Source organism: Chlamydotis macqueenii, chromosome 6 (genome assembly GCF_036417535.1).
Source record: "Chlamydotis macqueenii isolate bChlMac1 chromosome 6, bChlMac1.mat, whole genome shotgun sequence".
Taxonomy (NCBI): Eukaryota; Metazoa; Chordata; class Aves; order Otidiformes; family Otididae; genus Chlamydotis; species Chlamydotis macqueenii.
The window spans coordinates 42,522,857-42,544,019 of NC_141561.1; the positions used below are offsets into that span (position 1 = coordinate 42,522,857).

The 21,163-nt window shown below is 50.6% G+C and overlaps 1 protein-coding gene across 3 annotated transcripts in view; it reads right to left on the reverse strand.

Annotated features, from left to right (window-relative positions):
• Nucleotides 1-402: 402 nt before the first annotated feature.
• SH3BP4 (SH3 domain binding protein 4) overlaps nucleotides 403-21,163 on the reverse strand; it is a 29,107-nt gene continuing 8,346 nt past the window's right edge. For 2 of the 3 annotated variants that reach the window (XM_086750378.1, XM_010118885.2), the window contains exons 2-5: nucleotides 14,030-14,252; nucleotides 9,682-12,044; nucleotides 3,123-3,311; nucleotides 403-2,902 (exon numbers count right to left, since the gene is read on the reverse strand). In XM_086750378.1, the coding sequence (XP_086606504.1) occupies nucleotides 2,678-2,902; nucleotides 3,123-3,311; nucleotides 9,682-12,044; nucleotides 14,030-14,147 (2,895 nt within the window). In that variant the 5' untranslated portion in view covers nucleotides 14,148-14,252 and the 3' untranslated portion in view covers nucleotides 403-2,677. Of the gene's footprint in view, nucleotides 2,903-3,122; nucleotides 3,312-9,681; nucleotides 12,045-12,672; nucleotides 12,795-14,029; nucleotides 14,253-21,163 lie in introns of those variants that run through there. The other variant, XM_086750379.1, reaches the window with a different exon arrangement.

Here is a 21,163-nt window from a genome sequence, read left to right on the forward strand (position 1 = left end):
TTGAAATCTGAACCGTTCATACTGGGAGCACCACAACCGCCTCGGCTAGATACAAGGATTTTTTTTTTCTCCATCCAGAAAAGAGCCAAAAAAAACATCTCCACACCAAAACAAATCCTGCAAACAAATCTTTTCCCGCTTCAGAAAGTTTCTTACCTACTGCTTGAGCATAAGCAGCAGCTTGGGAAGCCGGATCATTTCCAGTGGCTTTCCCCCAGAGAGGGCAGGATGGAAAGGCACAGGGAAGGAAGATCGGATTGAGATCCGACCCATAGGACCGCTGGCTCTAGATGTGGAAATGCACTACGAAAAACACACCATTCGTGTGGTGGAAACCCATTAAATTAATCACATGCATCCAAGCCGCTTTGAGATGAAGACACAACAGTAGGTGACGTCTACTCAGGAGCTCTGGAATAGTAACAGCTTTAATTGTAATTTTTTTTTTTTTTTCAAAAAATTTTTTCTTAAAGAAAAAAGAAAAAGGATCATTAGACGGTAATTACAATAATCAGTTACTGCACAAAGGTAACACAAAGCCAAGATGAGCTTTTGGAGAAGGGCTTGGCATTTAGTAGGCAGAAGGCATCCAAAGGACACACACCCAGTCCCGGCACACGAGGAGGGACTGGATTTGGGACCGAGGACAGGGACAAATTACCGTGGCAGTTACCCCATGGGCCCCAAAACGTGCCGGCCGTACTCCCACGGGTCTCGGGTAGGCCGTTGACGAGCTGAGCACAGCATGTTTTAGGCTACCGCTGAAATGTTAGGCTGGGTATAAGGACTACCTGAGGTAGATAGAAAATCCAAGGTGGGGGGGTTAAAAAAAATAAAATAAATAAAATGCTGGAATTATTCAGGGACATGCCTGAAACACAGGAGGCTCAAACTCCTGCCCACACCTGCTGCTGACGCTCCCTAGGGTCCAACCGTTCTGCAAAGCTCTGGACCTTGCCAGAAAAACAGCAAAAGCCAAGATTTGGGTAAAACCCCAGGAGAAAGCCATCCCTCTGCCTGCACGTGCGCTCTGGCAGGAGGCGTTCCTTATTGCAGTGGAGATTTTTTGCCCATGCATGGAAAAATGTGCTCATAGGGTGCCACAGGGAAAGAAAAGGGCTTGGCTGCTGATGGACCCGCTCCGTGCTACGCTGAGTTGCATAGGAAACTCCTTGAAGCCTGCAGGAGAAATTAAGGTGCTGTTTACTTCTTGTGGGGTCCAGCAAGAGTGATGGTTTCTGGGGACGGGATTTTGGGAAGACGAAAGGAGACTGTTCCCTCTCAAGGCTGCTGTGCCAGCACGATCCGCCAGATGCCTTTCCCTTGCTTTGTTTTACTTTTTGTTTGGATTAACCTGAAAGAAAATCACTAACCTTTCTGTAGTAGCAGCGTTTCACTATAAAGAGACTTTGCACTTAAGGAGGAGGTGAGGTCATTCAAAAGACTCCACTATAAAACGAATGGGGAAAAAATATGGGCACTTGGTGCTGCAAATCTTTAGCTCAATGGCACCAGGTTTATAGTAAATGCCATTTAGAAGTTAAACTGGACTTCAGGAGCCTTGAAGAGCCCCACTCGAAGCCCCGTGAAATCAATGGCAATGAGTGTTAAGTCACACAGCACACCTGGAGCATCTCTGGTGAGCTCGGCTTTCAAATTAGGAGAAATTTTTCCTCTTTTCCTCTTTTTTGTGTGTGTGTGTGTGTAAAGGGATATATGGATGGTAACAATCCCCTCCCCTTTTCTGGTCTCTTGCCCAGAGCAGGACCATCTGGAGAGGAGCAGCCCAAGCAGTGTGCTGCTGTGGCAGGGTGAGCCACTCTCACCGTGCTCCTGGTCTGTCTCCCAAGGAGGTCTCTGCTGAATCCCAAACCTCCAGCTTCTTCCAGAGACATCCTACAGCACCCAGGAGGGATGAAGCACGAGGGGCAGTGACCACTTCTCCTGGCTGGTACCCGTGCATCTGAAAACAGGCAACGAGCATCTCCCTGTCCACAAAGGAGAAAACACATCTTTGCAGAGACATAAAAATAAAACAAAAATCATGCAAATGGGTTGGAGAGCCTGTGAATTTTTTTTTCGAAAAAAAAGGCTTCTTTTTGATGTAAGACACTTGTTGGGCTGAGGACATCCCGAGTTCACAGGGTGCTTTACCATCACATCTGGGAGTCTGCCAAAGCCTGCCCGTAGCAGTGGGGGAGGGCATTTACTGTGCTTCCTCTTAAAAAACATATTTACATGACTCACGTTCATCTCAAAAACGATAATTTAAAAGCGGTTTCTACAAGGTAAAAAACAGCCACAAGCTTCCCCCCAAAGTGGTTACAACCTTTACTGCTCATTACAAAAATTAGACTTTTATTTGTAAATGCCTAAAAAATGTGACCTCTTTTCTGATCCCTCCCCACCCCCTTTTCCCCCTCCCTTTAAAGTTTTTTTTAGTAAGAAACAGTTTAACTGGCATCAACGCTGTATGAAAAGCCATTCCCCTCTGGATGCCATCCCTGCTGATTTCCAGTCCCAGCAGAGAACTTGCAAACTTTGGCCTCCTAAAACCTGGGGAAAGCAACCTCTGCTTCTTTTTAAAGTCAACTGCTTAAAAAAAAAAACAGGAAAAAAAAAAAGCACAGAAAAAACCCAGCAAACAAGATGTGGACAAAAACTGTGGCTGCAGGAGCTAGATGGCAAAATCCTCATGGTCTTGTGGGCTGAAGGCAGCTGCCCGCAGCATGTCCAAGGAGTTGACGAGGATCAAGGCGCCAGTGAGATGCTTCCAGCGCTTGGTGATGGGGTTCTTCATCTTGTCCAGCCCGGTGTGTAGCTCCTGGATCACGTCACGGTAGCTGTCGCCCATCTGGCTGCTCCAGGTGAGAAGGAAGTCATATGCTGGCTTCCACATGGCCTGTGGTGATGGGGCAGAGGAGATCGGAGCTAAGCTGGATGGCCAGTGAGCAAGCAACGCCATCCCCAACACAACCCCATCCCAGAACAAGCACCGGGAAAAACACCCCCCAAATTTCCCCAAATCCCTTTTATTCCCCAAAGGTGCTCCAGAAGAACATGCTCTGGAGGTATCCGCAAGCCTAAGGGACCTGTGGAGACCAAGACCCATCTGCTCTCACCTCACTGTCCACCGCCCCCGTCTTGTCCCGGTGCGGGGCCTCGTAAGCATCCATCTGCTGCTTGGAGACCTTAGCAAGCTTCTCAGCGAGCTCCCTCCAGCGCTGGGCCACCTCCACAGCTGTGGTCAGAAGCACAAAGTCCTGGATGAGCCGGACGACCAGCCCTTGGCAGTCCATTTTCAGCAGGGCCTGAAGGACAGTGGGGAAAACCAAACCAGACAGTCAAGGCAGGCAGTAGACAGCAGGCTGCCCACGGGACAGGGAAAGTCCCCTGAAGAACCCACCCCAAAAATCCTTCCACCTTCTTTCTAGTGACAGCTGATGAAATCAGGCCACCAGGCTTGACAGAAGAGTAATCCAGTTAATTAAACAAAGCGCCCTATCCCTATTCAACGAGGTCTGCAGCCCAGGCTGGCCAATGCAGCCTTGTTTTCCAGGCAACTCCGCAAGATGTTCAGGCGCCACCATAAGCAGTTTAAAGCATCCCAGGGCCCGAGAAGAACAGACGCCTGTAATCAAGGTTAACTAATCCAGTGCGGTCTGTGCAGCTTGCCTTCCCAAGCCCGGTGGAGCGCCATCCTCCAGCATGGACAGGTGGGTACGGGCCAGTCAGAAGATTTTTTTGGGGACAATAATTTGACATCAGCCCTGGAGGAGATGGACTGGGGTGAGACCTAGCACTACAGGACCACTGCTTAGCTTGGGATGTTCTTGCTCCCCTCACCGCCCCGCTGCCTTCCTGTGCTGGAGCAGAAATCACCTTCTTCTGTGTCATTTATTGACCTAAAAGCTGAGACTTTCTGCGAATGGTTATGAAGAAGTGGGGATGTGGAACTGCAGCAGACACGGTTTTCTAGCTAGTGATAACTCAGTCAGGAGAAGAAATGACAGAGCAGTGCTAGCTCTTATCTCTAGGCACCAAATCACATTAACACCTGCTCAAAGTGGAAAGCAAGTCGCAACAGGGCAAAACCCATGATGCAGCCCAGGAAAGGATGTGGTTTAAGTGGCAATTATCAGCGGCCAGGACCAGACCGACAGAACCAACATCCCACTCTCCAGGGCTCCCCCATCCTCTGCCGGAGCCTGTGGGCCGCAACCTCAGTCCTTGGACAAACCCCGCCTCGAACCTCAAGTAGCCTCAGAAAGGTGGTTTCTAGTACAAAACGGGCATCCCCTTCTTAAAACATGGAACCCAAGCAAACAGACCCCGGATTATGCCTTGGGCGAGTTTGCTGAGTAGCCTCTTGTTTTCCTTTGGCCAGATCCAGAGTCGTGGTGGCACCACCAGGATGGTGGCTCCAGGATGGGTCACTGTGTCAGCAGAGGGTCGCCCTTCAGAAAAGGCAAACCACAACTCAGGGGCGAAGGGGACAGCCCCTGACAGCAGATGCTGAACGCCAGCCCAAGGAACCGCGCTGGCACACGCGTCCCCATCGGGAGCATCCCCCACACCTTCACAACAGCACGAGGCTAGTTATTACAGACAACATGGATGTTGCGGTCCACACACGGCCAGAAATCTGCCTGCTTTCTGCTGCCAAGGGTCCCAATATCCCCTCCTGGCACGGGGTGGGGGTCCTCCTGGAGCAGAAGGGTTAAATCCTCACATCGGAGGTTACACAGGGACAGCTGGGGGAAGATGGGAACATCTCATACCACTCCAGCAATTTGCAAAGCAAATGCATGTTGATTTTTCCCTTATCTGTTTCTAGCTCAAAGCTGGGCTCAATCTAATTACAGCTGCAGATTGGTGTTTGTCAGCTCCTCTGAAGTGCCGACACTGGTTTCCTGTGCCAGCCAGAGAAGCAATAAACCCTCTTGTTAAGCAAGCAAGGAAAATACATTTCAAAGATCATTATTTTTTTTTTTGTTAAAGGGCATTAAGAAGCATTTAAATCTCACACCTGTGCCACAACCGCCTCCTCTCCAGCACCACTACCTTACCACCCAGCCTTCCAGATTCATCTCCCTCTCCTCTGCAGGCGAGGGATTCAGATGTTCCTGAGGAAGGGCAGATGTAGCACCCTCAAACCTGAAACAACCTTAGCAAAGTGAGCTAAATGAGCCGCTCTTGTCTCTTGCCAGAGGCCAGGCAGCTCCAAGGCAGCTGAGGAGGCAACCCAGAACAAATTGTGCCGCAGGAGTTAAAAAACATAGAGTTGCAGGAGGCAGATTCTCCCTTCTGCTGCTGGAAGTAAACAAGAAAACATCAAGTAAAGCAGCCGAGAGGCCCCATGATGGAGAACTGTATAATCACTCAAAGGAAGACCTTTGGAAGGTCCCTGCAGTGCAGCATGTTAACTCTGAAACCTACTGATGGCCACAGAAACACCTACTTCCTGCACTTTGCCCCTAGCGATTTGAGCTGGGGAGGCTCAACATGCACACTGTGGGCTGGGGAAAACAGGGGTGAGTGGGCAGAGGTGATGGGAGACAGGGACAGCACCAAAGCCAGACGGGGACAGGGTGCAGGAAGGACACATGGCCACCAAGGTCAGAGCCAAAGCAGGAATATTAGCGGCAACAGTGGCAGGTTTTTGTTTTGTTTTTTCACCTGGGCACAATTTGCTCCCTCTGTCACAGAAATATATGAAACACAGGCAGACACGGGGCTCTCCTGGAAGCCAGGATTAGCAGGGCTCACAACAGCCTTAATCCTCCAGCAGGCACTTTTGGGATTATGCTACCATTTCTTCCCATCCTCCTCCCTCGTCCCGGACAAGCCTCCCCGGATAGCTGGGTCCACCCACCGTGGAAGCATCGCCAAGTTCACGTGTGCCCACCAAGCGTGGTGCAAGATCCACAAGGAAGCTGTTACAGAAATGGACCTTTAAAATTATTATTTTTTTCCTTTAAAAAATAGCATTTAAATTAGAAAGCACATCAGGGGGTTCATGCATTATCACACATTAGTCACCTTCCGAAATGTCTGTAGGGCGTTTGGCGGGGTAGTGGAGATGCAGTTATCATAAGTGTTAATATTTAGTGCCCCATTAACCGCAGCAGGGATGTGCGCCAGGGCAGGGATGTGACCTGAGCGTGGCAGGCGGGCGATGTGCCAGGGGTGGCAATGTGCAATGCATCCATCAATGCAACCGCAGCTTTTTTTTGCCTTTTTTTTTTTTTTTAAAGGGCAAAATTGCACAGGAGCGAGAATGTAGGGTCTGCAACTGCAGCACTGGGGATGGGAGGACAGTAAAGATTTCCTGCCGGGCCCAAAAATAAAAGTGGTTTGTTTTATACTGTCCTCGGAGCAAGGAACCTGACAACACGACAGCCGAAAGCCATCAGCGGCATTTCTGCAGCTTTCTAATAAACAACAGGCAGGACTTACAAGAGTTGTGCACAAAAAGACCTTGCTGGAAGCCTGCAAGCAACTCCTCCTCCTTCTGTGCAGCAACTCAGCTACGCAAGGACAAGTCATGCCCTACAGAAAACAAACCCACCAACTTCAGCATGGTAGCATGGTTCCTTTGGGGAGTAACGTCCACGATCTACACGTGAGGTGAGAACTTGTTCTCATGAAGGCAGAAGGAGTCAGGTTTTCCCCCCAGACCCAAGTTCAGCACTGGGACTACCATTAGCCAGCAGACTGTTTTGGGATGGAGGAGGAAGAGGGACCCAAGGTGAGCAACTATGGGTTGGCATGCTCCAGGCGTGCCAGTGGAAGGTCCGAGCAACGGACACCAGGCTCTGCAGGACATCAAGAACCGCTTGAGCCCACCAGCAGCTCTTTGGGGTCTGCACACACCAGGGACAAGTGGTGTCTTTTGGTAGAAGAAAGGCAGCACGCAGGTATCTGTGGTCAGAACAAATGAGAGAAAACAATGGGGAAAAATAAAAATCCCAACATCATCTTCTGTATGACCTTTAGCAGTAGCCTGAAGAAGAAAAAGCTCACAGTTTCCACAGCTCTCCGCTGACGTGCCCAGTAGCACTCCCAGGAGACCCATGTTTTTCCCAACAGCAGTGTCTGTTGGAAAGGATGATAAACGCGAAGCTCTATAAAAACACCGTACTGAAAAACCCAGAGAAAGGGAGAAACGCTGCATCTCATGCCAGCTCTAACCCCAGCTCCCACAGACCAAGGAGTCACTGCATGGCCAGGTACTGGTAAAACCCAGCTGCAACAAGGTCTTCGTGCACCTGTGCCCAGGTTTTTTTCAGCAAGACCATCCATGTGCCACCTGCTTTTGATGAGCAGAGAGAGGAGAGGGGTAGGTTTCTCATTCTGATGTGATGACTAACTCCTGAGCAACGTTCCCCCAGTTACCTTCACACAACCGCTGCTAGCACTAGATAAGAAAAATAACAATTAAACACAGATTACTTATTAACTAGTCATCACAACGGTGCTTTTCCATGCTCGGCTGCTGGTGCACAGCTCTGCCACTCTAATTTTGTGTACTCAACGCTGCAGTCAGATAAGCTTGCTTAGTACTACTCCCTTCATGGTACCTTTGAGACGAGACCACTGATTTTTAAGACGAAACAGCCAGATCAGAGCTTAATCCCACCAGTTCTTCTTGCCAGCAGATGCCAGAAAGCGAGCCCATTGTTACAAATCAAATCAGATTTAAACACAATGAAATACATTACTGCTCCATTGTCATCCCCTGAAACATCTTTTTTTTTTTTAAAAAAAAACCTGGCTCAATCTAATTTCTCCACAAGCTAAGGAGGATTTGACAGCAGCAAGGGGTTTAGGAGCAGCATCAACTTCCACCAGGAAGGGAGCTCATCCTTTATCAGCAGGCTCAGACTCAGAAAGACTAGGAAACAGAGCCAGCGCTCTGTTCAAGCAAGGAAAATAAAACTTGCTCGGGGACCCTGCATTCCAGGCATCCCTTGGGGAGAGGGATGTTTGCCTGCAGCTTACAGCCCTCCCCTGGAGTGAGCTGGCTCCCTGAGTTTCCAAGACAGCCTTATCTTTCCTTTCGTCTCCCCATTGACGTCTGGCACCAATTTTCCACGACCTACAGACTGTCTGGGACCCCTGAAGACAGAGAGAACAGATAAAAGGAACGCTTACAGGCTTGCAAACAGCACGAAGCCCCTGGAAGCATCCAGCAAGAGGAGGACAGATTTCATCCCACAGCTCACCGAGGCTAATGATTAAAGGAGCAAACCCTTCCTCGGGGAAACCACAGGGCCCGACGCCAACCTTGGCTACCACAGTGGGTACTTCCCTTCCTGGTCGGCCCCAGAAAGAAGAGACAACTGCGTACAATGGGCAGAAGAACCCCTTGACAGCAGCAGCACTAGTGGAGTGACCTGGCATTTTGCTAAAACCAAAGCTAAAACATTGCCCCATGGGTCACAAAGTGGTACCCAGGCAGTTGCTGGAAAATATTTCCAGGAGCGACGAAGAGCTCCGTTCTCCTCATAATGCCTTACACCTCATCCTCGATCCTCAAATTTCCCCCTTCTTATTAAAGGGAGTTTGGGAAATGAAATATTTCACTCTGCTTCAGTCCTCTGTACCCAAGCTGCCTACTCGTAATTTCGTTTTGCACACCGCTGCCCGCACCCATCATTGCTAAGTGAAGCTCTTGCTATTCCTTAATTCAACTGGCATTTTAAATCACGTGACTGGCTGTAATTTGGTTATTGTGTTTCTGTGGGAAAGACTGTTAAGAGGCGAGAGCTGCAAACCTCTTCCAGTGGTTTTTTTTTTTGTCTCAGTTCCTAGGAAATGCTAGAAATTATCATGAAGATGATTTCTCGCAAGAGACTTCCTAATGGCATCCTAGATATACCTGAAGGCAGTACTTCCCGAAACGCCTTGTGGAACAAAAGCAAGCCACGCATTTCGATTCGCAAACACGACCCACAGTTGGATGTAAATCATTCTGGCTCAGAGGTGCCCTTGGTTTAGCTGCCCGTCAAAGAGAGACAGGGCAGACATAACCCAACATTACTACCAAGCAATCTGAGGTTGTTTCCGGACGGGAAAGGCGTAGCATCGTTCTCCACAGCAGCTGTAAAACGCCTCTCCGGCATGCTCGGCCACATCTAGCGATGCAGAAGTACGTGGCCTGAGAGGCAGCTCACCTACCCACTCCGTATAGGAAAAGCTTTTGTGATTCTCACCCTTTTTCCAGTTTTCCATCAGTACTGCCTTCAAGGATGCAACACTTCGACATGGGTTGAGGAGACCAGCAGCGCTCAGGGAATTCCTCGAAGTGTGCATCACTGAAATGTAAATACCCAGTAGCAGGGACCAGCTGAGTGCCATTCGTGACCACGAATCACCTTGATTTTGAGGGGCTGCCTTCCAAAGCAAGCTTGTTGGCTGTCCTCACACCACACCTACCTACCATATTTCACCCAGCACATCCCTCCTTTATGGCCGTGCTCCCATTAAGCCAGGAGCCCTTCAATGCGTACGGTCGCAGTGCTGAACTTCCACCTGGCTGTGCCGAGCAGCCGGCAGAAAACCTTAAAGACAACCTTCATTTTCTACAAACTGAATTAAGAAACTTCCGCTTCCCGTTCACCCTAATCACTCTGCATGGCAGGGAATTAAGACCCCCTCGTTAGACTTCAGACTCACCGTCATCAGCTCCTTCTGGAAAGACTTCCTCTCCTTGTTCTCAGTGTTGTTGCAGTCTTCCTTCAGCTTCTCCAAGACAGAGGCCACTCGCTCTGGCTCGCTGTCTAACTCCGCTCGGCAGAAAAACATGAGCGGGAAGTTCAAGTACCCCAGTGCGTCGGCAAAGGACCGCCAGCTGCTGAGGTTCTCCATGAGCAGAGTCCTCACAGAGGCATAGATGTAGGTCAGGAACTTGCAGGGCCTCAGGATCTGCTCGAGCAACAGGCTGGTGGTGAGATCTGGCCCAGAGAAGTAGCTGGGCTTGACCTTCCCAACCACCAGCACGTTTTTGGTGTGCACAAGGCCTACTTTTCCCTGGTAGTAGCCAATATACCACTCCTTGGTCCACAGCTGTCCTTTCAACCTGATCTTCTCCTCACTGAGGAGGGCAACGATGTCGCCTTTCTTATACTCCAGCAAATAGTAGTTCTTGCTTTGCCGCACCACCGTCTTCAGCAGCTTGCCGTACTTCAAGCTCAACACTGGCCGGTCCTGAAAAACTGGATACTTGGCGGTGGCAGCCAGAGGTGAAAGGATGATCTTTCCGACCTCATTCTTCTTGAGGAACCGCCTCTGCCCTGTTGGCTTGATGGCACTTTTGGGAGGCGGCTGCGGTGTCTGGACACAGAACTGGGTCAAAATGGCATCCTTGTCATCTTTGACCTGTATCCTTAGCGTGAAGTCCGAGAGCTCGTTGGGGTCGTGGGACGCAATAGGAAAGATGAGGCGGCTGACCTTGCCCAGCTTCATCTGGAAGCCCCGCACAATTTTGGCTTGCTCGCTAGCTTTCACCTTGTAGTTGGTCATGTTGGAGAACATGCAGAACTTGAGGTCCTGAGGTCGTGACAGAGTAAACTGATGCTTACCCCAGAGCTGGAGGGCGACAGGAGCCGGGCTGTGGGACTGCCTTGTGACCTCGTTCACCAGGAGAGTCTTGGGCGCGCATTCGTGCCCAAACATGGCCACGACAGTTTTAAAGGAAGGGTGAATGTGTTTTGGGCCGTAGACACCAATCGTGATCTTCTTGCTGATGTAATCCCAAATGGTGTAAGGGTAGAGGATGTTCTGCCCCTGGGCTACGGCCGTGATGTACATGCAAGGCTCCAGGTTCTCCAGCTGCACCTGGATCGTGTCTCCATAGGAATAGCTCAGCTGCATTGGCGTGTAGGGCCCCTCTTTCATGTCACTCCGCAGGCACTGCAGTCCTACCAAACTCTTGCTCATGATGTCATTCTTGACCTCTGCCGACACCTTCATCTCCAGAATGATGAAGGTTTTCACCTCCATATTGCTGAGTTTGATCTGCAGGACCGGGCTGATGGTGCTGCACTTGTCACTGTTCAGCTCCAGCGGCGGATCCAGCATGGCTTTCACAGAGATCTGCTGAGTTTCCCCAGGGCACACGTGGCCCTCTGGCACATGGATGCTGATGTTGGTGTCTGGAAGCTGAACAGCTCCACCAGAGCTATCCAGCTTACAGACAATGTTGGTCTCCACTGGTTGCGTCTGACCCCAGCCAGGACTTTGACCAAGCAAATCCAAGTCATGGCAAGACCGAGCCAGCTTCCTATGGTTCAGCCACGCAGTCCTAAAATCTTCCCGGCTCTGGAACTGCTCAGGGGTGGGAGACTTCAAACCACTGAAGAAACCAGATGATGCCGGACCATCTGACTTGGCCTGAAGGACGGACAGTTCAGACAAACTGTAGGAGCGTTTACTTCTGAAAAAGGGATTGTCCCTTCTCACAGGCTGCTCCAGATCCAGCGTGTTTGTGGATGGAAACTCATCAAAAACATTCCCTAGGCTGCTACTGGCGGCTGTACTGGAAACGGCTGAAGTAGGAGCCCCCGTGTCAAAGAGCAGCAAGTCAACGGCGATGCTGGAGTTGGACTCTTTGTCTGAGCTGGGCACTGTTTGCAAATTCCCATTCAGAAACGGGTTCATCTGGACTCCGTTCAAGAACGGGTTGTTATTGTACATTTTCACAGAGTTTCTTTTTGTATCAGTCCATTCTCCAAGCAGGTCTAACTCCTTGACTCCCTCATCAGGGCTCTCCAGTAGATTGTCTATCATCCCGCTGTCCGTTAAGGAAGAGTTGCGGTGGTTGACAGGCTGGACGTAGGAGGAAGGGATGTAACCCATTTCGGTGGTGTTGTGAGCATACCACCACTCACCTCCCGAGGTGTCTAAGACATAAAGGTGGTCCCCCTTGGAAAACTTCAAAGTGGTGAAATTAGTTGGACAGTAGTCTTTGATTGCTATTACTTCCTTCGCATTGCCAAAGGACGTGGGATTGTCAACCAGAAAGGCACTAGGAGAAGGCACTGCAAAGCCAAGAAGAGAACAGCACTGTAAGCAATCCAGAACAGAGTCACAACTTGCGTCCAATCATTTATCAGATCAGCAATCCACGCTACTTTAAGTGGTGAAGTAAGGTTGTTTTACAGCCTTTCCAATCTGTAGGTATTTTTTTTCCTCTCCCTAAAATTTTTTAAACAGAACTTCCCTCTCCGCTACTTCTGTTACATTCACGTTCCTCTTCCCTGACAGGCTCACAATCTAAAGGGACGGGCATTGACACTTCCGGGAAGAGCAGCGGGAACTGAGACAGGAGAAGCAGCAACTTGTTATCCTCCCAATGCAGTCAAGCACCTTCGCAGCAAGCCTCCGCTGTGACACAGGGCCCCACGCAGTACCCCACAGCCTCGCTAAACTCCTTGATGAACGAGATGCACGAGAAGTGCTGGAAGGAGTTTTGAGGGAGTCGCTTCTCATGAGCTCTCCTTTTTACCTGGCGTGTTGGGACCTAAGCTCCTACAGGCACACGCTAGGATGGCAGGCATCCCCTTAAATGTTCACATTTAAAATAACAGAAGTTACTGTAACCATTTCAGATTTTAACAGATTGCTACATGGGAAGAGCCCTTATCCTCCCAGTTTGCTCAGCTGTACCTGAAGGTCTTCAGCCACCACCTCTTTAGCACTGCCATTGCGCTCTCCACGCAAACTGTTATCAGTGCTGCCGCTGGTGAACGCCTCCTCCTCACAGAGATTAGGTGATAACCCAAGGAAACATAAACACAAGATAACTGTCAGCACAAGCTAGAAGTGCTCTCGCTCTGCCGTAACCCCTCTCCTGCACGCATGAAACAAGTTTCAGCATAAGAAAAAACTATGGGCACGTCATACCCCTACTTCTTCACGTCACAGCAGCCAGAAAAGCAAGCATCTCGCTCCTTTTACATAGCACCTATATTTTAAAGCTCCTCAACAAAAAGTAACTCAGGTTCTAAAGAAGTTTGTGTAGTTTGAACCCTCAGAAAGAAGCACAGTGCTGTCATGGTCCTAGCAGCATATCCAGCATCTATTTCAGCTGCGCCAGCTGAAAATAATTTTGCCAAGGGATCCCAATTACGATCAAAACAGCTGCATCAAGCCTAGAGATGCTCACGCTGTCACCCTATTTATTGGTTTTGCTCTCACTTTTAGGGCCAATTTCTGCTAAAAGGCACTAGAAACAAGCTGCAGATGATGTTACATCAACATTCAAATGCGTGTTATCTCGCTAGATAGGCCTAAGAAAACGCGGAGAGCTGGGTTTTCACCAAAACGGAGCTCAAGAGCACTAGGACAGCACCTGCTTTAACAGGCTCGAGAGCTCTCTGGAGGGAAAAGGGGGATTTAAAAACATGGCAAGCCCCTAAAATCCCAGAGACGAAGGGACTGCAAATCAGACTGTGCATCCTTGCGCTTCTCAGACACAGAAACTACAAGGCAAGGGAAGACATAGACAAGCAAAGAAAAGTCTTTAAATAGATGCTAGGGATCAAATACGAAGAAGAGAAGAGTTTGTACACATCCTAAACAACTCATTGTTAATCCACTTCCTCCACCAGCAGGTAGGCAAAGTTGTGAGGACATTTATTCAGCGTAAAACTATATATAAACTCTGCACTGAAATTATTTTGCCAGCCCCATAGGAAGCCACCGTTAACCCAGAGCTGCAAGATGGGGCATCTCCCATCTCCCCATCCCTTTGGCTCAGACAGGGGAGCGGCCATCCCCGTGTCCCCCCCCAGCCGCGCACACAGCAGCAGGGTTAACATGGATGCGCGGAAACCAGCAAATTCCTTGGAGAGTATGAGCAATTCCTATTTTTGCAGCACTTGCTGCTCTTCCCCATCAGCTGCTGCCTGCTAATTATTAACCGACCCCTTCCTGGACCCCAAGGGTGAGAGGATGCATCTGAATGGAGGATGGGGCATTGTCCCCACCCATTCCATGGAGGTCCCCACCAGTCCCTCCGCACCTTTGACGTCGCAGAGGCTGGTGTCAGCAAAACCCTCGCTGAGATCGATGAGCGTCCCCTCCGACTTGCACCGCGGTAAGCCACCCGAGTTGGCCGCCCGGATCCTCTGCGCCGCCATCTCTGGCCTGCCGACCCCCGTGGTCCCAGGGAGCGCTAGGTGGCCATGGCCTCTCTGCAAGTAAAGCTGGCTACGGGGACTCCAGCATCACCTCAGGGAACCAGCCTGAAGGGAGAGAAAAACCCCAGCACGTTAGCAAAGGCTCCAGGTCCCACCGTGGCACCCACGCACTGACGATGCTCTCCCCAGGCGCATGCCGACCCTGCAGTGATGTGACGGGAGAACATCCTTGTGTTCTCCTTAAATTACCACGAAAGATAACCTGGCTGCTCCTACTAAGCATGGCACTGCCTACAAATCTCCAAGGGCTTTGGATATTTGGGGATATGTTGTTCCCAGGCCCATAAATTGGTCCTTCTCCCCACTTCATAAGAGCTTTCAGGGCATTCGCACGTTGCTGTAATCCATATCTATAAAACCAGCCGGCACTCAGGTGCTGCAGGAACCCAGGGCAGCAGTTAGGGAGCACGGAGGGCCCATGGGACCAGGCAGAGAAACATCCCTTCTGGCACCCACTGCCCTACCTCACTGCCCTGCCTCACTTGAGGAAAAATAAAAATAAAGAGTTTTTTTCTCCTTTTTTTTTTTTTTTTTTTCCAGAAACCCTGTGGAAGAGCAGCTGCATCAGTGTGCCAGAGCTGAGAGGAAAATTTACCCCCTTGCCCACGGAACACACCGGCATTTTGACTGCCAACGTTGCGGCTGATGCAAGCGCTGGCAAGGCCTCCTCTGGTGTTACCCGTGTCCTCTGGGGCTCGGAAGGCGGCCAGAAAAGCCAGGAGTGTGCGAGTGAGCCAGCAAGCCCGAGCCATGCTCTGCTCCTCCAGCTTTGCACCACGGAGCAGGTATGAGGTCCGATGTACTTGGTGTCATCCCAGTAAAATCTTGCCATCCAACATCCCTGTGGACATCCCAACATCCTGCACCCCACAAACCTGCCAGAAAACTCCAGCCTGGCTGCAAAGTGCCAACAGCTCTTAAAAATAAAGCTCTGTGCAATTAAAAGTTATATCCCAATCCAGATCCCCTGCTTGAGCTCAGCAAGCCAAAGGGTTTTTCACCCACTTGTAGCACTGTTTTTCCCGTCTCCCCGTTTTTCCTTTCTCCCTCTCACATGCAATTTTTTATTCCCCTTGCTTGAAAAAAATCAGATCAAGCAGAAAATAACCCCCAAACCCTCAAATTCCTTTAGATGGGAATATGGAGCTGATAAAAATGCGAAGACAAGCATCAATTGCTTGTTATTAAACCAGCGAGTCTCTCTCCGCCAGCACGGTGAGGAGCAGCAAGCCCTGAAGGATTCGCTGCCCTTTTCTGGAATTCAGCAAGAGGAAATTTGCAGGGGAGAGCCTGAGCAGAAGATACTCCAGCCAGCTTGAAATGCTTCCCAAGCCATCCCCAGGGCCCGGTATGCCGGGAATGTGGTTAGCTGGAAGGGATGCACCAGGCTCCAGCCAGAAAAGGGACGGGAGAACTTGTGTGCAAGTGGGAAGGCAGCGGGAAGGGAGGAACGGCGCTCTCATTAGCCAGCACGGTTCATCACCGATCCAGCCCTTTCCCCCCCACCCCCTGCAAAGCACCACCGCAGCAGGCAGGGTGTCATTTCTCGTTAACGCCAGGCGCCGTTTTGGGATGATGCATTTTCCAGCTGGCAAGCAAGACCCTGAACACTTACTGCTTCCCCCTAAAGAGACCCTGCAGAGCCTAGGCAGGCTCTCGTCAGGTTATTTTTTCCTCCCTAGCTGGAGGTTTTGAGCCCTCCATGGCTACACAGGCACAAAATCCAGCACAAGATGTTCAGCATCGTCATCGCAGAAATAGCTCAAGTGGCAAAGTTTTCACCAGTTCCAGCAATACTTGCACGCAATCCTGTGAAAAAAACAAAATCCCCACCTTTTGACAGCCCAGAGGCTGCCCCTGCTTGGTGAGAGTGAACAAAGCAAGAGTGAAACCAGGTGATTTTTTTCCCCCGTGAATCAAAGCACAAGCCACAAATAAATTTTTCAACACCTGCCCTGTAGCCCAGTATCAAATAATTTTTATATCAATCATTACAGCTGTGCACTGACAACTCTCACCAACATATCCAGTGCCTGGCATTCGCAGGGATGCTCCCCCATCCCGTATTTAAGTAACTACATGGGAAGCTTTATGCTAAAGGTCTAGACAGATGCAGTTGTGCGGAGAAACAGCTGGAAAAAATCCCCCCTACACGCACCCCCGCGGTCTCAAAAGGCAGCAAGAGCGTCGATCAAAACGAGGGATTATGGAAAGGTATTTCCTCTTGCAAAAGCAGCATCTTGGCTGTGTCTCAGCCCACTCTGGATGCGGCAACACTCTCAAACACACATGAAAGGACTGGGGGTGCATGCCCCCCCAAGACTGGACTTGGGGCAAGAGTCGTGTTTTGGAGCTGATGGTCTCTGTGGATGGACACGAGATTTTTCTGAACACAGGACAGCAAACCAGCAAAGTCAGGCTACGTGAGAATAAAATGGGACAGCTGGGAGCAGGGTGGGGGGAAACAAAGGTGGACGGGGCAAGATTTGTTTAGAATTCACTTCTGTAGCGACAGCTCCTCCGAAAGCACTTTAAATATAGACCAGGATTAAATACAGACTAGGAAAAACCCGGCCCCATCTGTTTACCCAAAGCCATAAACAGCAACCAAAATGAATGGGAGGCGGGGGGGAGGAAACTAGTGAGCAACCAGAGTTCACCCCATGCGAGCGAGGAAGACGGCTGCATCCAAGGAACCCGCACCCGCTTTTCACATCATTTTTTTTTCTTCTCAGGCTGGAAAGGCAATGCTGTAGGGTAAAAACCCAACTGTGCAAGCCAGGAGGACCCAGTGCACACTTCCCCCACCCCAAGTACTCCAAACCCCCAGCTTTGCACCCCGCGGTACCAGCCATCTCACTATTCTTTCCAAAAATCCTAACCGGGCTTTGCTGAGGGTTGGGCAAAGCTTTGGGGAAGCTAAAGCCGGCGCGGCGTGCCGTGACGGTATCGGCTGTATCTCCTCCTCCCCTTGGCTTCTGCTCCACCGGGAGACATCATGGGACGCCCATCCTGTGAGTCACCCGTCAGGGGAACAGCAGAGCTGCCTTCAACAGGGACGTCCAGCAGCCAGCAGGGTCTCCAGGGTCTTGAATAAGTGCCCTACCTACTCCTGGATCTCCTCTCCACCGGGCACAGAGCACATCTGGGGAGAGTCTAAGGTTCGACCTATTAAAAAACAAAACAAAACAAAAACAAAACAAAAAAAACCAAACAACCTACTGAAACCTATTAAATAAAACCCAAAGGTCTTTTTCCTGCAGTGCCTGAATACACAGTGCCCAGCTGATTTCTAACAGCAGCATTTCCCGGCATGGAGTGGCACAGAAAAGGTTAGAAATAATTTCTGCAAACTCTCTGGGACGGCTTAGCCCAGAAATTCAACCACAAGCTTTCCACTCCTGGCCCCACAGACTCAGGGGAGCCCTCCTGAGACCCCCCAGCAGCAGAGCCCCATCCTCCCCAACGTTCCCAGCTCCACCCATCACACCAAACTGGTCCTGATGGGATTATGGTATGGATCCACCTCTGCCCAGACACTGAGCTGTAAATCAAAGACACAGCACAGGCATCCAGCCACGCTGAAGGAGGTTAGTGGAGAAAACTCCAGGAAAAATACTTACTGGTAGTGTAAGCCCCGCGTCCACAAGTAAAGGAACACAATAAAAACATGGCAACAGCTGGGCGGGAAGAAGGATCTGCTGCTGGCCAAGGGGAGATCTTCTCCAACAGGCACCGACTGCAGCCCAGCGTAGGTGGAAGAGGACCCCTCCAAAAGCCTCGATGACGGAAAACCCTTGACTGCCAAGAGTTTAGGCTGGTAAGACCCAGGGCCGGGTGGTACCAAGCACCGTCAGGGCTGGAGATGAAGCCAGGTCCTTCCGCGTGCAGCCCCAAAGGATGGGCAGCACACGGTATCTGCTGCCAGAAAAGGAGGCGAGGAGGACTGACGCACGTCCATGCCCATCCCATCCCTCCCGGTCCTCCCCGGAGCTCGGCCAAGCCAGGGAGCTGCAGGGTCCATCCCACCATGGCATGCGTGTGCCCACAGGAACCATCAGGAACAGGAGCCACTGTGACATGAGATGGGTCGAGCTTGCCATAACCACCATACCTGCACATCTGTCCTCCTTGGGTGACAAAGAAAAAGCCCATCAAGCCCTGAGCCCGTGTTCTAAGTTCAGGGGAAACCTCCCACCTACCCTTTGCCACAAACTGAAAGGTGGGAAGAGAAGAAAGAGCTTCTAACCACTCATTCATCCTCCTCTTCCCAGGCCAAAGCCAAGACCAGCTCCAAGCAACTTAATTTGCCTTTCCCTTCTCCAAAGTCAAGCTCCCTGGCTCTCCTACTAACACAGAAGTGTTTTTGGAGGTTTCTTTTTAAAACAGTCAGCTCTGCTTCAATACATGTCAATTTAACTCTTTGTAGCTAGAAACTCATTTCCCTGAGTCACAACGCTACCCACAGAGCGCACTCATCCTACACAACAAATTTACTGAAAATGTTGCTTTTCTCGCAGTCACAAAGTCTGAAGTATCTCAAGAACACAGAAGCAGTCACAGAAGAGACGATCCCTGGCAACCCAGGGGACATGGAGAGGGGGCACCCCAGATCCAAAGGAGCCGATGACCGCCTGCTCATGTGCCTGGGAGCGCCAACACAAACCAGATTCTGTCGCTGCAATGTGCAATAGCCTCCAAAAGAGGCCTTTTTTTTGGCTAAAATTGCCACATTTTAGGAAACGGTCTAATTTAGGAACTTGGTTTTGCCCTGCAGCTTCTTCACCTTCAAGCACTTCCTCATGACTATGCTGCAACACAACCTTAACCATTGGGCTTAAGTTGCTCAGCACACTTCCACCCAGTAGAAAGTGGTCGGACCATCTAGAGATTTGCCTGCTTTTTCCACGCTTGTATTAACAGATCTTCCAGCACACACAAAAAACACAACATCCTCTAAATCAGTAACATCGCATGGACTCAGCCAGGCCCCCCACAGCCTCCTACAAGACGGCGACAGTGTTTGAGATGGCTGGTGGCCTCTTTCCACCCATGGCGGATAAACGGACACTCTCGCAGCTCATCTCCTGAAGTCAGTCCCAGACAGGTGGGTTCATGGCCAACTCCTCACTTCCACAAGTGGTCACGTAGTGTATCCATCACCTGCTGCATGCAACGATGAGGGCAGCATGGCTCAAGCTCTTCTGAGCGTACATGCAGCATGGGGAAAGACCACCTGGACTTGTGCAACCCCATCACTTACCCCCACCAAGTGACCTCCTTCCCAGCATCTGCCCAGCTGAACCACTGCAGGACACCACAGAGATGCTCCCCAGCACAGGGAGATGTCTTCCAGCCATGGGACGCCTCCAAACATCTAGGTGGTAGTTGAGTGCCAGCAGAGAACGATGGGTTCTTGTTCAGAGGGAGAAGGGGACGATCCCTCCACCCTCTACTTTGTACTGGAGACAAAGCATCTTGCTCCCCAAGATCCTGACCTCTGCAGTTAAGGTCCTTTGAGCCTTGCTGGTGAAACTGGATGGGGAAGAGCTGGCTGCTGTTGGTTTTTTTCCCCCCAGAAGCCTGGGCCAAGCATTTTGCATGTTCGATGCCAGAAATGCCGCACACTCTAGAGATTCCTGACATTATCGCCTTCCTCTTATCTCCTCCTCCTCCTACTTTACCACTTGTGTTTGCAAAACCAATGCTTTAATCTTCCAAAAAAAATTAAAAAAACCCAACCAAACATAAACCACTCCTTAAGACAACACAAAACACAAGCTCTTTGTACCAGAAAGAGCATGTTAGCACATTATCTCAAATGAGCCTTGCAGCTGCCAATGTGCCAGAACAGAAGACGTGTCACTTTAGTCTCTTTTCCAGCAAACAAGAAGAGACTTGAGGAAACATCAGGACCTCCCGTCCCTCCTGCAGCATGCTCAGCTCGCAAGGGTCTGCTCTGGACCTGATCCCTGCTGCGGACAGCAGGCAGCGGGGATGCTGCTTGCTGAGGGCCACAAAAATGATCAGAGGGCTGGAGCACCTCTCCTATGTGGACAGGCTGAGAGAGTTGGGGCTGTTCAGCCTGGAGAAGAGAAGGCTCCGGGGAGACCTGATAGCGGTCTTCCAGTACCTCAAGGGGGCTACAAGAAAGATGGGGATAGGCTGTTTAGTAGGGCCTGTTGCAATAGGACAAGGGGTAATGGTTTTAAAATAGAGGGAGGTAAATTTAGATTGGAAATTAGGAAAAAATTTTTTACACTGAGGGTGGTGAAGCACTGGAACAGGTTGCCCAGAGAGGTGGTGGATGCCCCATCCTTGGAAACGTTCAAGGCCAGGCTGGATGAGGCTCTGAGCAACCTGATCTGGTTGGAGATGTCCCTGCTCCGGGCAGGGGGGTTGGACTGGATGACCTTTGAAGGTCCCTTCCAACCCTAACCATTCTGATTCTATGATTCTATGCTCGCGCCCAGCATCCCTGCTCAGGCATGGCAGCAGCGGCACAGCCAGTTGGAGAGGCATAGCCCTGCGCTACACCATGCCCTCCAGCCCAAGCCAAGCCTTAGAGAAAAACCCTGCCCGCAAGCTTAAGCTCAGCTCTGCTCCTGCCAGCCGAGCACGCTGCCAGGCAAGGGCAAGCCAAACACAGCAGGTTTGACGGGGCAGAGGTAGAAGGGAGCATCCGTGGCAATTTCAAAGCACCCCTGTCCCCAAAGCACCCCCACCGCTGAAAACGGTGCCAGAGTGGTGAAGGTTTAAAAAGCCTGCGAGCACGGGAAGGTGCTGGCAGTGCCGTACGCAGCAGGAACCCTCACGAGGTTTACACAGCCATAAAAAAAGGTGCTCCTGGGCTGACAGCCTGACTCCTGCAACAGCAGCGCTTCCAGCAATAAAACCATTAAGCGCACACGAGTCCTGTTAATATAGCAGGGAGGTAAATAAAGTTGTACTTGCTT